Source organism: Sparassis crispa, assembly GCF_003851025.1.
Source record: "Sparassis crispa DNA, contig_000001F, whole genome shotgun sequence".
Lineage (NCBI taxonomy): Eukaryota > Fungi > Basidiomycota > Agaricomycetes > Polyporales > Sparassidaceae > Sparassis > Sparassis crispa.
Window position 1 is genome coordinate 2158424 of NW_020939748.1, and position 13265 is coordinate 2171688.

The window sequence follows — 13265 nt, forward strand, 5'->3', positions numbered from 1 at the left end:
CTGATTGCACAGGCGGTGCAGAATCTGAGGGAAGAGCACGGGTTGGCCCGCCTGTGGTTCCGCGAAATGCTACGAGAGGCTGGGCTTCAAAGTACTCGACGGCCTCCCGCGCGGACTATGGGTTTGATATTCGAAGACTTCAACGTAGGATGACATAGCCTCGGGACCTTCGCGGATTTCTATGGAAATGAGGGCTGTGAGTGGCAGAACGACGAGCTGTACGGTGACGAATGCTGCGACGCATGGTCCGTGGTCCGTGGTCTTGTGAGCAGAGCGGGCCGGACAAAGCAACCATGCCGTTGAACCACTCGGAGTACACGATACAGCCCTACACGATATCCTACGATATCAGGATCATCTGAAGCGATGATTTGAATTACCTGTGCGATCGTCTTGAAGCTACTAGTTCGGTGGAAGTAAGTCGTTGGCACGAGGCGTTGGCAGAGTCGTTACCTCGTGAAAACCAAGCATCCGCGTGAGACCTATGACGTTGCGAGGTGGGGAGATCCCCTGCAATTGGCCCGAGTGGTTGCACGTTGTGCAGTCTAGGCAATGATGTGTGCGCCGCGGGATGCTCAAGAACTCCACGAAGAACCAAGGCGGGAGGACAGGCGTGACATCCTCACGCTAAAGACCGCGCGACTCGTTCCGCACGTATCGCCCGATTGCAGAGTGCTGGACCAACAAGGCGGCGCGATCCTATAGGGTGGAAGGTCTGACGGTGTGCCGCGGAAGCTGAAGGGTGTCATGCGCAAGCACGTAAGCATCGTAGTTCGTCGCGACGCGTAACATCTAGAGCCAGAACTGGGGAGAATACGTATACCGCATCGTCAGCGGGAGGGTCTGAGCACACAGAGAGAGGGACTCACTCATGTACGAGTCCTTCTTTTCGTCTGTATGGGTTGGATAGAGCTGAAGCTGCAGCAGATCGTGCTGGCTGAAGAAGCCAAAACCCAGGATGGCGGCGAAGAACAACGCTGTCTGCAGGTCCTAGTTTGCAATAGCTATCCAGTAGGCAGGGCGGATGCTAATACCATTGGCGGCTAATTAAAAGGTAGTGTCCCAAGAACATTTCAAGGGCATTGGTTCACAGCGCCGTGAAATTACCGGCTCACCGAGCGAGGCGGTGTCTGCAGAGCAATCCAACCACGCAACGCACAGGGGAAAATCCCGTGGCATCCTTAGTAAATTGTGCGACTTCCTGGTGGTGGTAGTGGCAGTGGCGGTGGCGGTGGCGATGACGGTGAGGAATGGACTCAAGTACCAATGACAGTACCCCATGCAACTCGGGAAGGAGGGGGGGGTATAAAAATCGGACAGACGACGGTGATCCAACCCCCAAGGTGGTACTGTACACCTGTCGCTCAGGGCATGACTGCGAGTCAGGGTGGCGAGACAACGTATAAGCATGTAGCGTACCTGCCGGGGAGCGAGAACTGAATGAAGATGACATTACCAAGCTGCCAGCCCGCCCGTGTGCAGCCACGCTACCCACGAAAAAAGTTGGGGGCGAAGGGATGGGCTCGAACTGTGTAACATCTGGGCCGCGACGATGGGACACGATGAGCTCGGGCACGGTGAACGGCTCCGACGACGATTCGTGCGAGGACCAGGCGGCTTCAGCCTCAGAGCACAATCCATAGCATAGTAAAATATTTGCGTGGGCACAGGGGACAGGATAGCCCATGACAATATCGTCAGGAAGGGGAGAAGAGAGAAGGAAGTAGGTGCCGTCTGCGCGCCCGCAGGGTGTATGTCGCGTACCCGCAGCTATCCCTCCACCGCTTCCAGTAGTAGGTACTAAATCACGAGTGTACACAAGATAGTTGAGGACAAAGCAACAGATGGGTATCGCGTCGATAGCGCAGGCCTGGAAGCGCTAGGCTAGGTACGAGAGAGTGAAAGACATACCTAGAGGGGGAGGTTCGCCGAGGCCCTGCATCTGGCACGCTGTATGGGAGTACAGGTCCCCGTATAGGCATGCCCACAACCGGCAGAATTCCATTATTCGGTGAGAATAGCCAACAGAGTGCGATAATAATAATAAAAGGGCAACGTGCCGGTGCGAACGACCATTCAATTCGTCCTGACGAAGATACGCATTGGGCCAGACGGACGACTCGACCGGACGAGTTCCTCCCAGCCAGCTAGCGGCGAACCAGAACTCGAAACAAAACCCACTCGTCCTATTTCCGTGCACTGCAGTTTCGCCGCTGGAAGGGGGGGCCGGCGGTCTTCCCCCACCTATCGTCGCGGTGTCTTCGCGCGTCCAGACACGTCGAGGCTGTGTCAGACGGTGATCCTCTGCAGTCGCGATTGGGACGAGGATGCGCGGAACGGTGCTAGTATGACGCGGGCCGTCCCACGGGTGCCACCTGCTGGGGCGCGCCCAGGTACTGTACCAATAATTTCCAGAGACGAGTCCGATACGTGGCATGCCCGGCCAGAGGGAGGCGCATTACGAGTTGCCTGGAGTGGCGGAGTCCGCGCGTGTCACGCGCGCGACGCGCACGGAATCAGATCGCGCGCCCTGGGCCCGCCGCGAACTCGATATATTTGGTGCATGCGCCGGGCTGCCTTCAGCAGTCGCAGCGCAGCATCATCTCGCCGTTCTCGAGCCGCAGACCGCGGCAGACGCAGGCCTGTTGTTTTATATCGAGTCCGTGACGGAAAACAAACGGGCCTGAATAGGCTCCATCAGTCCGTTGAATACAGGACAAAAATGCGACGCTTCCGTACTGTCTTCGACATTAGCCTTCCAGGCATGAGAAACAGCAAACGGCGGGCCAATGGTCACGGATTGCCTTCAGACAGAATAAGCCGATTTTCGCAACGCGTCGTTGTCGGGTTGCACACGAGGCCGCGCGAGATCGAATCTGAGGTGCACTAGGCCCGCCGCGAACCTGTCACTCGCACCAACACCTTCAGTTGACATCCGCAGTACGTTCACGAGCATCGAAAATGGAAAGCAAGCAAGATGCGCGGCCACAAGGCATCTCTGCACCAGCTGATTTTCAATTCAGTGCACAGAGGGTTCTAGGTATTCATATTTTGTAGTGCTGCGATCGAGATGCGTGATGGCTTGTTCGAGATGAATTCATACGCCGCACTGGGCTCTTCGCGAACCCGGCGGTACAGCACGGAGAATTCTCGAATTTCGACAGGGCGAAACAAGCAATCATTTGTGCGGGGTGTCAGCTAGATACAGGGAAGATCGATGCAGCTGTGTTAACGCCTACTGCCCCCAGCACGTCCACCTTCTTCCTCAGCGCCGGGAGCCATGACTGCACGAATAATTGATCAGCGAAGGGGAGATATGATAAGGAGGGAGAGCGTGTACTGACGGAGGAAGAGGAGGATGACGACGCCGTACAACCAGTACTTCTGGAACAGCGTCTTTTCGGGAAGAGGCTCGACCGGCTTGCCTTCCGGAGAGAGAGGCGGGGGTACGCGCAGCTGAGGTCTGCGCGCGGCGGGGCGGGGCGATGCGAGTCAGCAATGGAAATGAAGAAGAAACTAATGGGCGAAAATTGGCTGGGCTGATGGGACTTACAGAGGAGGGAGCCTGGGAGCGGCGAGTGAGAGGGTGGAGTTGGCCAGGAAGGCAAAAGCGGGGGCCTCGGGCGGACTAGAGCGCGCGGTTGAATCTATGGGTGCAGGCTTACTGCGGCGCATCTTGGGACATGCGCCATCGTGGGGGGTGGGAGAGAGAAAGTAGTCGAGAGCGAAGGGGGTGCCATCGTGTGTTACGTGAACGACGATATGTTCATGGGTACTCTTGGATAGGTGGCACTAGACAGAGGCAGGCACAGGAAGGGTGTCAGGACGGTCCGCCGAGGGAACGGCGGATGGATGGAGCGAGGAGAGAGAGAGAGCTTACGGCCTTGACGGCAGAAATGTGCCAGAGAGAAGGGTCGGCGTCGGGGCGCGGCTCTAGTGCGACCTGGTAGAGAGCACCAGGGATATTCTCGGTTGCGAGCGCAAGGCGGGAGAGGTCGGCGGGGAGAGACTGGGATGGGAGGAGCCTGGCATGGGCGCCGGGGCCGATTCCAGACACAGACAGGGACGCGCGCTGGACAAAGGGAGAGTCTGGGAGCGAGGGATGATACACTCGGTGGAACACACGGAGAGAGTGGTCGGCGAGGACGAGCAGAGGGAGGAGCGCGAGGGCGAGCAGCTGGAGCATGATCGCTGGACGTGAGCAGGACGCGCGCGCGCGGCAGCTCAGCGAATCGCGTCGACGCTCCGTCCCATTGGCTGATCATCCTTCCCGATTGGGAACACCACCCACGAACTCACACCGAGGTGCCACGGTGTGCCGAGACCGATCCGCGCGCTGGCTCCTCTCCTTCCTTGTCCTCCTCCTCCCTCTGATTCCTGCTAGTTTTGTGCTATGTTTTGTGCGCAAGATGGGGGAGGGTTCGTCGCTCGCGTCTGAGGTAGACAGGAGCCTGATTGGTCAGGACGGGAGAGAAGAATCTCATTGGCCGGCTCGGGAGGCCTGGATCGCTATTGGTCTGGATGCTGCGAGTGTGCTACGGCCGAGACTTGAGGGATGGCTCATAAAGCGGTAGCCAACCAGCTGCCCCTCCCCCACTGACCCCCAGCCAGCTGCCATCGCTCACACGAACCCGCAACTCCGCTCAGATGCAGTTTCCTCTCTCTCCAGAGGCCTCCCTCCCGACCCCACCCCACTCTCCGCGCTCGCTCGTGCCCGTCCAGCCAGCGACCGTCCTCCTCGACTCCCTCGCTGCCTTTTACCAGCAGGAGCGCTACTGGATACACCACGCCCGCGCCGCAATCGAGCTCGCCATCAGCAAAGGCGCAGATGCAAAGGCGATCACCTACCCTACCCCTCCCAGCTCAGACTCTTCTCCTTCCTCCTCGTCCTCTCCAGCTGCTTCTCCCGAAGCCGCCTCCGATGACCCGGCCGTCAAAGCCGAACCCGGCGCCGACGTGGACCTCTCCGTCGTCAGGGCTAACACCCGCTGGATGCGCCGGAAGAACATCATGCGCCTCAAGCTCGACGGTGTCTCCTCCCACTCCCACCCCCACTCCCGTCACCGGCGACCCATGCGCGCCCCACACGACGAGCCCGGCGCCCGCCTCCTCGAGATGTTCTCCGCCCTCGTCGACGCACGCATGGAGAGCTGCGTCCGTGTCTCCACCCTCGTCCAGCGTGCCAGCCGTCCAGGCTACCACATCTGTTGATCACTGTTTCACTGTCAGTTTCCGTCATTCCATGCGTGTTGGACAGACATTGACGAGCGCTCAACAGGTCTTCTGTATATTATTCGCCCGGCATATACCCCACGGCTGAGTCTGCACAGACGAGGCCGTTACGCGCTAACCCCCGGTCATACCTGTGGTTTGGCAGTGCACAAAAGGGCCTGTCAGACTGGGGGTCAGGTGCTGAGCATTGCCGCACCCAGCAGTGATAGTGATCGATGATATTTAGCAGTTGCACACGCACGCTCAGGTCGCAGACTCGGTTTCCTTAATTATGGGGCTTCGGAACTAGTTTCAGTGTATTCTTGTCTTTTTTTTTTGGTCGTGAATGCATTGCTGCCTGTGGATCATTATAAGATTTGGCGTGATTCGGATGCACAATACCTGCTTCGCAGCTGTCAACATCAATGGCTGTGTGTATGGTCAACCATATAAACTGAGAAGGACAGATTGCGGCGCGTCGTTGGCGGACAAAACTCCAGCCAATGGGAGACAGTAGCCAATGAGAATGATGTATCCGCCACAACCCACACAGATGCAAATAGAGAGATAATTGTGATTGGCTAGAGGGGATCGTGCAGGGCAGCGTCTTAGCCTTGTATCTTACCATCGACACTCAGCTCTCCATCGCCTTCTCTTTCATGTCTGCACGCTATGCTCCCCTCCCTAATCCCCACACTGACCACGACGCCGAGAACGAGATGGAGGCCGCGTTCAACGACTCCGACGACGAGGACGCTGCAGTCGACCCGCACCACCACCCCATAAACACCCGCAACGGTTACCACCCCCTCGCACACGACGACCCCGAGCCGTCGTCTGCGCACGAACAATCCGCTCCAGGCACATACGACTTCGAGGCCGTTGACTACGACTACGCACGCCCGCCCCCTGGCTCCCCTCCTGGTCCATCAGATCGTGCACTGCCGAACGAGTACGGCAATTCCAACGGGCTCGTCCCCTCTCTCATCTCTGCAGGCACGGACGATGCGGAGAGAAGGGGTGGCTGGCTCAGGAGGTCCGCGGCTGCGATTTTGCCGAGCTATTATGTCGACAGGTTCGGGCTCGTACCGCATGCGCCCCCTGGTGCGATCGGAGGGGGCACCTCCAACGACGGTGTCTTTGCGAACGTGACTGCGAAACCCTCTCGGCCTCTTAGGATACGGGATGGTATGCTCGCGATTTTTCTCCCTTGTTCGCTGTACTGATGACCCCCGCCTCAAGGCGACGAAACCTACCTCGTGCCCGAAGACGCACAGAAGGATGCGCCGCCATCGTACGCCTCCGCCCAGGCCGACGCCGTTCCGCCATACTGGGAGACCACCATACACGCACCCTCATCTTCGAACAGCCCCGGTGAGGTCATCATCGACTCGCTGCCGACCGGGAGCCTCTTTTCCTTCCTCTGGAACATGCTTGTCTCGATATCCTTCCAGTTCGTGGGCTTCCTCCTCACGTACCTCCTCCACACCACGCATGCCGCAAAGCTCGGCTCTCGTGCGGGCCTTGGCATCACCCTTATACAGTATGGTTTTGCGATGCGCGGGCGGGACGACCCGGGTGAGAGCGGCCAGGGTTCGTGGACCGGATGGAAGCCTGCGCAGGGCGAGCCGCCGTATGGGGGAAATGTATTTGGCAACACAACATTGTCCGGCACGCCGACCGTCCCAGCAGACAATACCCCCCTCATCATCGGCGACGCGACGTCCGAATGGCTGTCGTTCCTGCTGATGACGATCGGTGCGTTTTCCTCCACCTCCTTTCTCTCTGCTGCACTCATCGGTTTTTTCCCCCAATTACTTGGACAGGCTGGTTCATCCTCCTCACATCCTTGCTCGGATTCTACCGCGTCAAGAGGTGGGAGCACGGCATCCTCACCTCCACCCGCGACGCCCCGCCAATACCCAGCGACACGCGCTCGCGCACATCGACCATGCTGCACTCCCTCGAGCGCGTCTTCGGCATGCAGGGTCTGGCGGATGGCTCTCTCCTCCGCACAGGCCTCGGCCTGCCAAGCCCGCTCCCGCGCAGCGAGGACCCTGCCGCGCTCGCCGAGGTGGTCCTCGACGAGCCCTCGTCGCCGCGCGGTGAGTACATCCTCCCGCTCGACCCAGAGGACCCGCAGCGCAACGAGCAGATCGCGCAGGCGTTCGCCGTGCAGGCGCGGCTGCATCAAGACCTGCGCTCCGCGGGCCTCATATGAGCCGCCTGCGCCCGTGGGGCGGGGCCGGGGGTAGATACCAGTGCGCCACTTTTGTCGATCTTTGCTGCGGTATTTTGGGCTGTGCTAGCTCGTGGACAGAAATAATGTATTGTCGCGGTCAGTTGTGATAGTGCTCGCTTACGCCCGGTCGTTCGTTCGTGTACCCGTTATTCGCGTCTCCGTCCGTATCTTATATCAACTCAATACACATCGCCCTCGGCGTCAGCCTATCCTCGTCCCCGTCTGAAGATACGTCTGCAGTTTGCTATGCGCGGCACTTTTAATTTGCGATCGTATATGGTGGTGTACACGCCGCAACGCTACAAGCAATTCTCTATTCGAACATCTCTAGCGCACTTCTGCCTCTCAAACCGTGTCCGTTCGCGTCAATCCACGTCCGTCCATAGCTCGTGCATTTCCCACTTGAACGGCTCGAGCGAGAACTCGAGCGCGGAGCACGGGTACGGGATCTCGAACTTCTCCAGCACGGACGGATGGAGGATGCCCAGCAGGCCGATCTCTTCGTCGCCGGGCGTGTGTACGACAGCGTTGACGGTACGCTTGAGCGCCGACAGGGTACCCTTCTCCGGTGGCGGCGCACGATAGTAGATCGTGGCGGCGCGCCCGGGGAAGAACGTGGGATCTACGCCAGTTTCAGCACCAGAACGGCAAGCCCCCCCCCAAAAAAAACTGGAAGAACAAACGCACCCTCGCGCTCCTTGATGTAGTACCCCGTCTCCGCCTTGACGTCCGTGCCTGCGATGCGCGGGACCTCGAGCATCTGCATGATGCGGTCGAGCATGCCGTGCACGACCTCGAAGCCCGCGGTCTTGTTGCACCACACGGCCGCGGCGTGGCGCACGTTGCGCGCCTGGCGCTCGCGCGCGGTGTCCTTGAACACGACATCGGACGTCTCGAACACGCGGATCGGCAGCGGGTGCGAGCGGTTCTCGCGGATCGTCTTGAGGAGGCCCTGCACGAGCGACGTGCGCACGACCTGGAACTCGAGCGTCTTCGGGTTCCCGATCTTCACCGCCTGCGTCCCGTCGTCGACACGGTTCAGCCACTCGAAGTTTTCTTCGTGCGAGCACTGTGTCGTGATGTGAGTGAGTGCTCGGCATGCCTAGCCAGCATGGAACAGAGGACTGACCAGGATCAGAGGGAGGACTTCGACCCAGCCCGCCAGCGCCCATTCTTTGCGCACGATGTCGCTGAGTTTGCTGAGGGCCAGTGGCTGCGCAACAGTGCTTGTTGGGGGGAAGGTATCAGGCAGCTTGTTGAAACCGTATGCGATCGCAGCATCCTCCATTAGATCGCACTCGTGCAGGATATCGGGCCGCGTAGGCGGGATCTGCACGTCTACAACGTCGGGGTCGGAGGACACGGCTGCGTGCAAAGTCATGCGTTCGAGGAGGGAGGCTACCTCGGTTGCGTTCAGCTTGAGCCCGGTACATGAGTTGACGTACGAGGCATGTGCTGTTGCGGGGCGGTACGAGAGATCGGGTGTAATGCGGGTTGTACCATCGGGGAAGACGACCTTGCATGGCTCGATACTTGCAAAGATATTTTTTCGTCAATCGCTCTCAACTGAAGGTGAGACCAATGACTTACGCGAACGGCTCCTCGCAGTATTCAGAGAACATAGTGGTGAGTATGTTCGCGACGATGGCCAGCTTGGTCTCGTCAGTAGCAGTGATATCTATGAAGATATTCCGGGTATTCAGCGTTATTTTACTGTGCTCCGAGTTGATGATAGGCGGCATGGACAGTACTCGATCCTTCGTGTCGTAGATAATAGGGTATACTGGAGAGTCTCGGATGATGTGCAGGTAGCGAGCAATGTGCTTCTCGGACTTGATATGATGCTTGTCAGTGGCCGGAGTAGACGACTGCTAATAAATGATATACCTCGTATAGTGTCATGAGCTCCTCGGCTGTGTATGCTTTATTCTTGTTCAAAGGAACAAACTTGATGTCTTTGGGTGGTCTAGCTTCATATCTGAACGGTGGAATTATAGTATCCAAGTCATGTGTACCGATGGCGACGAACTGTCGTCGCCTGCAGATATTTTGGTGTAACTTGTCCTGCAAGTCAATGAAGGAGTCATATGACAACTGCGTGAACTTGACATTGCGTAGGACGGCGCATGCAAAATACGGTCGAATTTGTTTCGTCTACACAGGTAAGTCAATCCCAAAGGTAGTAGTTTTGCAAGCTTCAACTGAACGCACCTCCGGTGCAACCGTGACTGTGATCAGATCCTTTTTTCCACCTTTCGGATATACGAGCTTGTATATTGGAGGCTTGTCTAATCCCAGGAATACACGCAAAGCGCGGGAGATTCCCTCGATGCAAAGTAGATCGTACCTGCCCACACCGTTCTGCATGCAGTCATTCGACACTCGAGGATTTTCTCACCGATTCGCCGGTACCTCTATTTTCAATTGCTAAAAAAATATCAAGGGTTAAAAACGCGTTGTCTTGAAATAGTTTGCAATACTTCACTGGACGCTCAACAGGTAGACCCTTCTTCCTCGCCGCTTCCACTTCTTCTGTGGTCTATGCAGACTCCTTGTCACCGCGAAAAGTATCGAAAAACAAAAAATAGTCACGCACATCTTCGTCGAGCTCGAGGCCGAACTCAAACATCAACCGGTCGAATTCTTCCGTAGCTGCAGTGCCCAAAGGTAAGTCAGACATAGGTGAGCTGAGGAGACGGGAGGCAGACACACTATATGCACGGCCCAGCCTCCTCCATAGATCTTCCTTGTCTACTGCAACGGTTGGCATGATTGTTCAGCTGGGAGAGGTCCTGCAGCCCGATAGATTTGAGTACGATTGCCCAGCGCTCATCGAGTCAAACGATCATCCTGCTGGTGAGATCCCATCGGGCATCTTTCGTCGGGTGTCACATGACATCAAAGCTTGATTCTCATTCGACGCATCGGCGTCCACTGAATTCGCTCAACTGCAGGTGGAGGTGAAAGCATAGCCGCATCACACATCAGTGGCAGTATTGCTAGATATACATTGTTGTCTGAATGAATGCCTGAAAGTCGTCATATTGAATTTGTGGAAGCCCATAATCACGTAAAGCAGTGGCAGAGCATGGATTATTGGAGCAGCGTGACTGCACAACAATATTGTATACAATGCGATCGGCAAAGAGAAAGCTCTCGCGGGATAATATGTAACGCTACTTGCGATAGAACTAGACAAATACTATGAGCACTGGAATCAACCATATCGTCAGAAAATCCACACTTACATTGCGACGGAAATTGAACCAAAGCGATAAACAGCCTCTGTCAAAGCTACTGCGGAAGCCACTGCGATTCATTGAGATAGTCAGCGAATAATACAGACGGACCATGAGGTCGCACATACCGCTTATGAGAAAATTCCCATTCACGATTGACGATCCTGAAGGCGATGTCCTCGTACGGGGGCCCGGCGGTGAAGTGTAGCAATACGGTCTCATCATTTCCGGGTTCTTTGACAATTTTGTAGGTAGGTGCTTTCGATTTGTCAATGAGGTCAGGATAGAATATGTTGAACTAAATCATTTGTCAGTTTGCGCTACGCATCCAATTATTTTGCACGAACCTTGTATCCTTGCACAACCTTCGGAGGGGGATTATCGGTACTATTGGCACGTCAGTCAATATCGCATTGCACTGAGCAATAGTGTAAACGTACTCGTAGTGGGTTTGGTTGTACTTATTCCACTCATAACCGGTATGAACCCGGTTGAAATAACGAGGCTTCCGTGGACGATACTTGTCCTCCCAGTTGTAACTGGTAGGATGAGCGATGTTCTCCTCCACATTGAATAGCTCTTCTTCCTCGTCAAGTTCTCGTTCGGCCTCTGCACGGTAGAGTGCTTCTGAAGCGAGATCGGTGCCACTGGGAGCCTCAGTATCTTGCACTTCCACTGGAGCTTCGGTGGTCTTCGCCACGAATCGAGATCCCGCCACTGAACGACGCTGTTCTAACTACGGATCACATTGAAAACGAGAGTGCGGAAAGGAGTGAAATCCTACTCACCAGTGAGCGCAAATCCTCCAATGCCGTCACGATATCGATCTCACGCTCTTCATACGGTAGCTTCCTGATGTCAAGCAACGTTGGACTCATAGACCGAGCATACTCTTCAACCTCTTCCGCAGGACCGCCCTCTTGTTCCGCAGCAACCACAGCAGGGATGATGCCGCGAGCCTCGCCTCTTAAAGCCGACTTCGCAACGCCTGCTAATAGCTCCTCTTGCGCGTGCAAAGCCTCGTCACGTTGACGTTTACGAAGCTGCTCGAGCCTGTTGCGAACGACGACTTCATGCAATGCCTTTAATTTCGCCTGTGCAAAGTGATGAGTCTTGCTGAGAAGCAGCCATGAGCATCTGACCTTCGCTTTCCACACCAGCAATTTCTTCAATAAGCCTTCCCAGTAATCGACATCGATTGGTTCACCACTTGATAACTTCGCTTGGACCTGCTTTTGCAGGGCTACAAGATGGTCGTAACTCTTGCCTTGGAGCAATGCAGTAATATCAACTTCGACGGCTGCGGCAGCTTCAACCCCCAAGCGCTGATTGGCCTTGATTCGATCCAGCTGGTCTTTACAGACAACCATCATGTTCTACCACAAATCAGTTCCATGATGCGTCACGAAATTACAATTACATACTGTCCAAAACTCAATGTTGACTTCGGATTGCTCCAATCGAAGATATCGTTCAATATCGTCATGTAACTCCTCCACTTGTTCTGGAGAGAGACTCTAAGGATAAGTTAGTTGCAAGCGAGAATACCGGTGAGCACAAGATGCTCACATCAAGGATGTTGTAGGGCTCGTCCAGGTCAATTTCGAGGCCATCATCATCCACTTGGTCTTCTTCATCCTCAGTAGGGTTGACGTATCGGAGATTGAGGGCCAGGAAATCGATAGCCTTTGCTCTCTTTTCTTTGATGCGTATGGCCGCCCTCATTCGCTCCTGTTCGAGCTGGAAGCCCTCCTCTTTCGACAACCAATCAGCCATCTGCGCGGACTCCGCTAACCTGTGCATTCTGATTTCTTCCTCCTCCCTGATCCTCTGCTCGGCTTCTCTCTCCGCCCTTCGTTTGTTCAGCCTCTCCAGCTCCTCCTTCGCTTCCTGCCGTCGGATGGCATCCCTTCTTTGCGCCTCTGCGACCGACAGACCCTGCTTCCTCTCCTTTTCGTTCTTCTTATGCCACCTAAATTGTTGGCCGAGATTGACGTCGTGGAAAGGATTATCTGTCGCGCTGTAAACACTAAGTTCGGCGACCTGACGAGCCTCCTCTTCCTCCCTTGCTCTTTTTTTCTCCGCTTTACGCGCTTTCCTGTCTTCAGATTTGTCTCGCTTACGCCTGAACAGTGCAATTGGTTTAGTATGAGGTCCAGACACATTCGGGGTGAAGACTCACTTCTTCCTCTCCTTATCTACACTTCTGCTCCTGCTCCTGTCCTTCCTACGACGTGACGACGAGTCCTCTTCCTCCCGGCCTCTGCTCCTACTCTTCCTTCGCCGTGATCCCCGCCCGTCCTCCTCGTCGCCATTAGAGTCATCCCTGAAATATTTCCTATCTCCGTCTTTGTCCCTGTCTTTGTCCGTAGACCGAGCACGGTGCCCATCCCGTGGGAGTGGAGACGCTGAGCGTGAATTATGTCTTGCCATGTTACTCAGTATGTGAAGACGGGCAGCTACGTTCACTCACACTCAGTGGGTGGCTCAGACGGGAAATTGATGCTGACGTAAACAAAGCCCCAATGGTCGCGTCACGTCTCACCGCAATTCCACTGGGTTTGTGGCGGTTC

The 13265-nt window shown here is 56.0% G+C and overlaps 6 protein-coding genes across 6 annotated transcripts; 3 read left to right on the forward strand and 3 right to left on the reverse strand.

Moving 5' to 3' along the window:
* Positions 1-2435: 2435 nt before the first annotated feature.
* On the forward strand, positions 2436-2687 carry SCP_0207350 (hypothetical protein; the record flags this gene model as incomplete). The annotated part of the gene is made up of 1 exon (XM_027754647.1): positions 2436-2687. One exon carries the CDS (start codon positions 2436-2438, stop codon positions 2685-2687), a length of 252 nt encoding a protein of 83 aa, XP_027610448.1.
* A 541-nt stretch (positions 2688-3228) lies between these two features.
* Positions 3229-4186, reverse strand: SCP_0207360 (hypothetical protein; the record flags this gene model as incomplete). The annotated part of the gene is made up of 4 exons (XM_027754648.1): positions 3229-3284; positions 3345-3463; positions 3554-3792; positions 3881-4186. 4 exons carry the CDS (start codon positions 4184-4186, stop codon positions 3229-3231), a joined length of 720 nt encoding a protein of 239 aa, XP_027610449.1.
* Positions 4187-4647: 461 nt separating this feature from the next.
* SCP_0207370 (hypothetical protein) lies at positions 4648-5211 on the forward strand (the record flags this gene model as incomplete). The annotated part of the gene is made up of 1 exon (XM_027754649.1): positions 4648-5211. The coding sequence occupies one exon, from the start codon at positions 4648-4650 to the stop codon at positions 5209-5211; it is 564 nt and encodes a 187-aa protein (XP_027610450.1).
* Positions 5212-5870: 659 nt separating this feature from the next.
* SCP_0207380 (Metal homeostatis protein) lies at positions 5871-7432 on the forward strand (the record flags this gene model as incomplete). Its single annotated transcript, XM_027754650.1, has 3 exons — positions 5871-6399; positions 6454-6969; positions 7038-7432. 3 exons carry the CDS (start codon positions 5871-5873, stop codon positions 7430-7432), a joined length of 1440 nt encoding a protein of 479 aa, XP_027610451.1.
* Positions 7433-7818: 386 nt separating this feature from the next.
* On the reverse strand, positions 7819-10223 carry SCP_0207390 (Phenylalanine--tRNA ligase beta subunit; the record flags this gene model as incomplete). Its single annotated transcript, XM_027754651.1, has 10 exons — positions 7819-8075; positions 8141-8522; positions 8583-8985; positions 9044-9285; positions 9341-9607; positions 9665-9800; positions 9852-9880; positions 9939-9992; positions 10050-10105; positions 10166-10223. The coding sequence occupies 10 exons, from the start codon at positions 10221-10223 to the stop codon at positions 7819-7821; spliced, it is 1884 nt and encodes a 627-aa protein (XP_027610452.1).
* Positions 10224-10629: 406 nt separating this feature from the next.
* SCP_0207400 (Uncharacterized protein) lies at positions 10630-13125 on the reverse strand (the record flags this gene model as incomplete). Its single annotated transcript, XM_027754652.1, has 10 exons — positions 10630-10644; positions 10702-10762; positions 10821-10990; positions 11040-11079; positions 11133-11428; positions 11481-11786; positions 11835-12068; positions 12117-12209; positions 12262-12817; positions 12875-13125. The coding sequence occupies 10 exons, from the start codon at positions 13123-13125 to the stop codon at positions 10630-10632; spliced, it is 2022 nt and encodes a 673-aa protein (XP_027610453.1).
* Between the last annotated feature and the right edge of the window lie 140 nt (positions 13126-13265).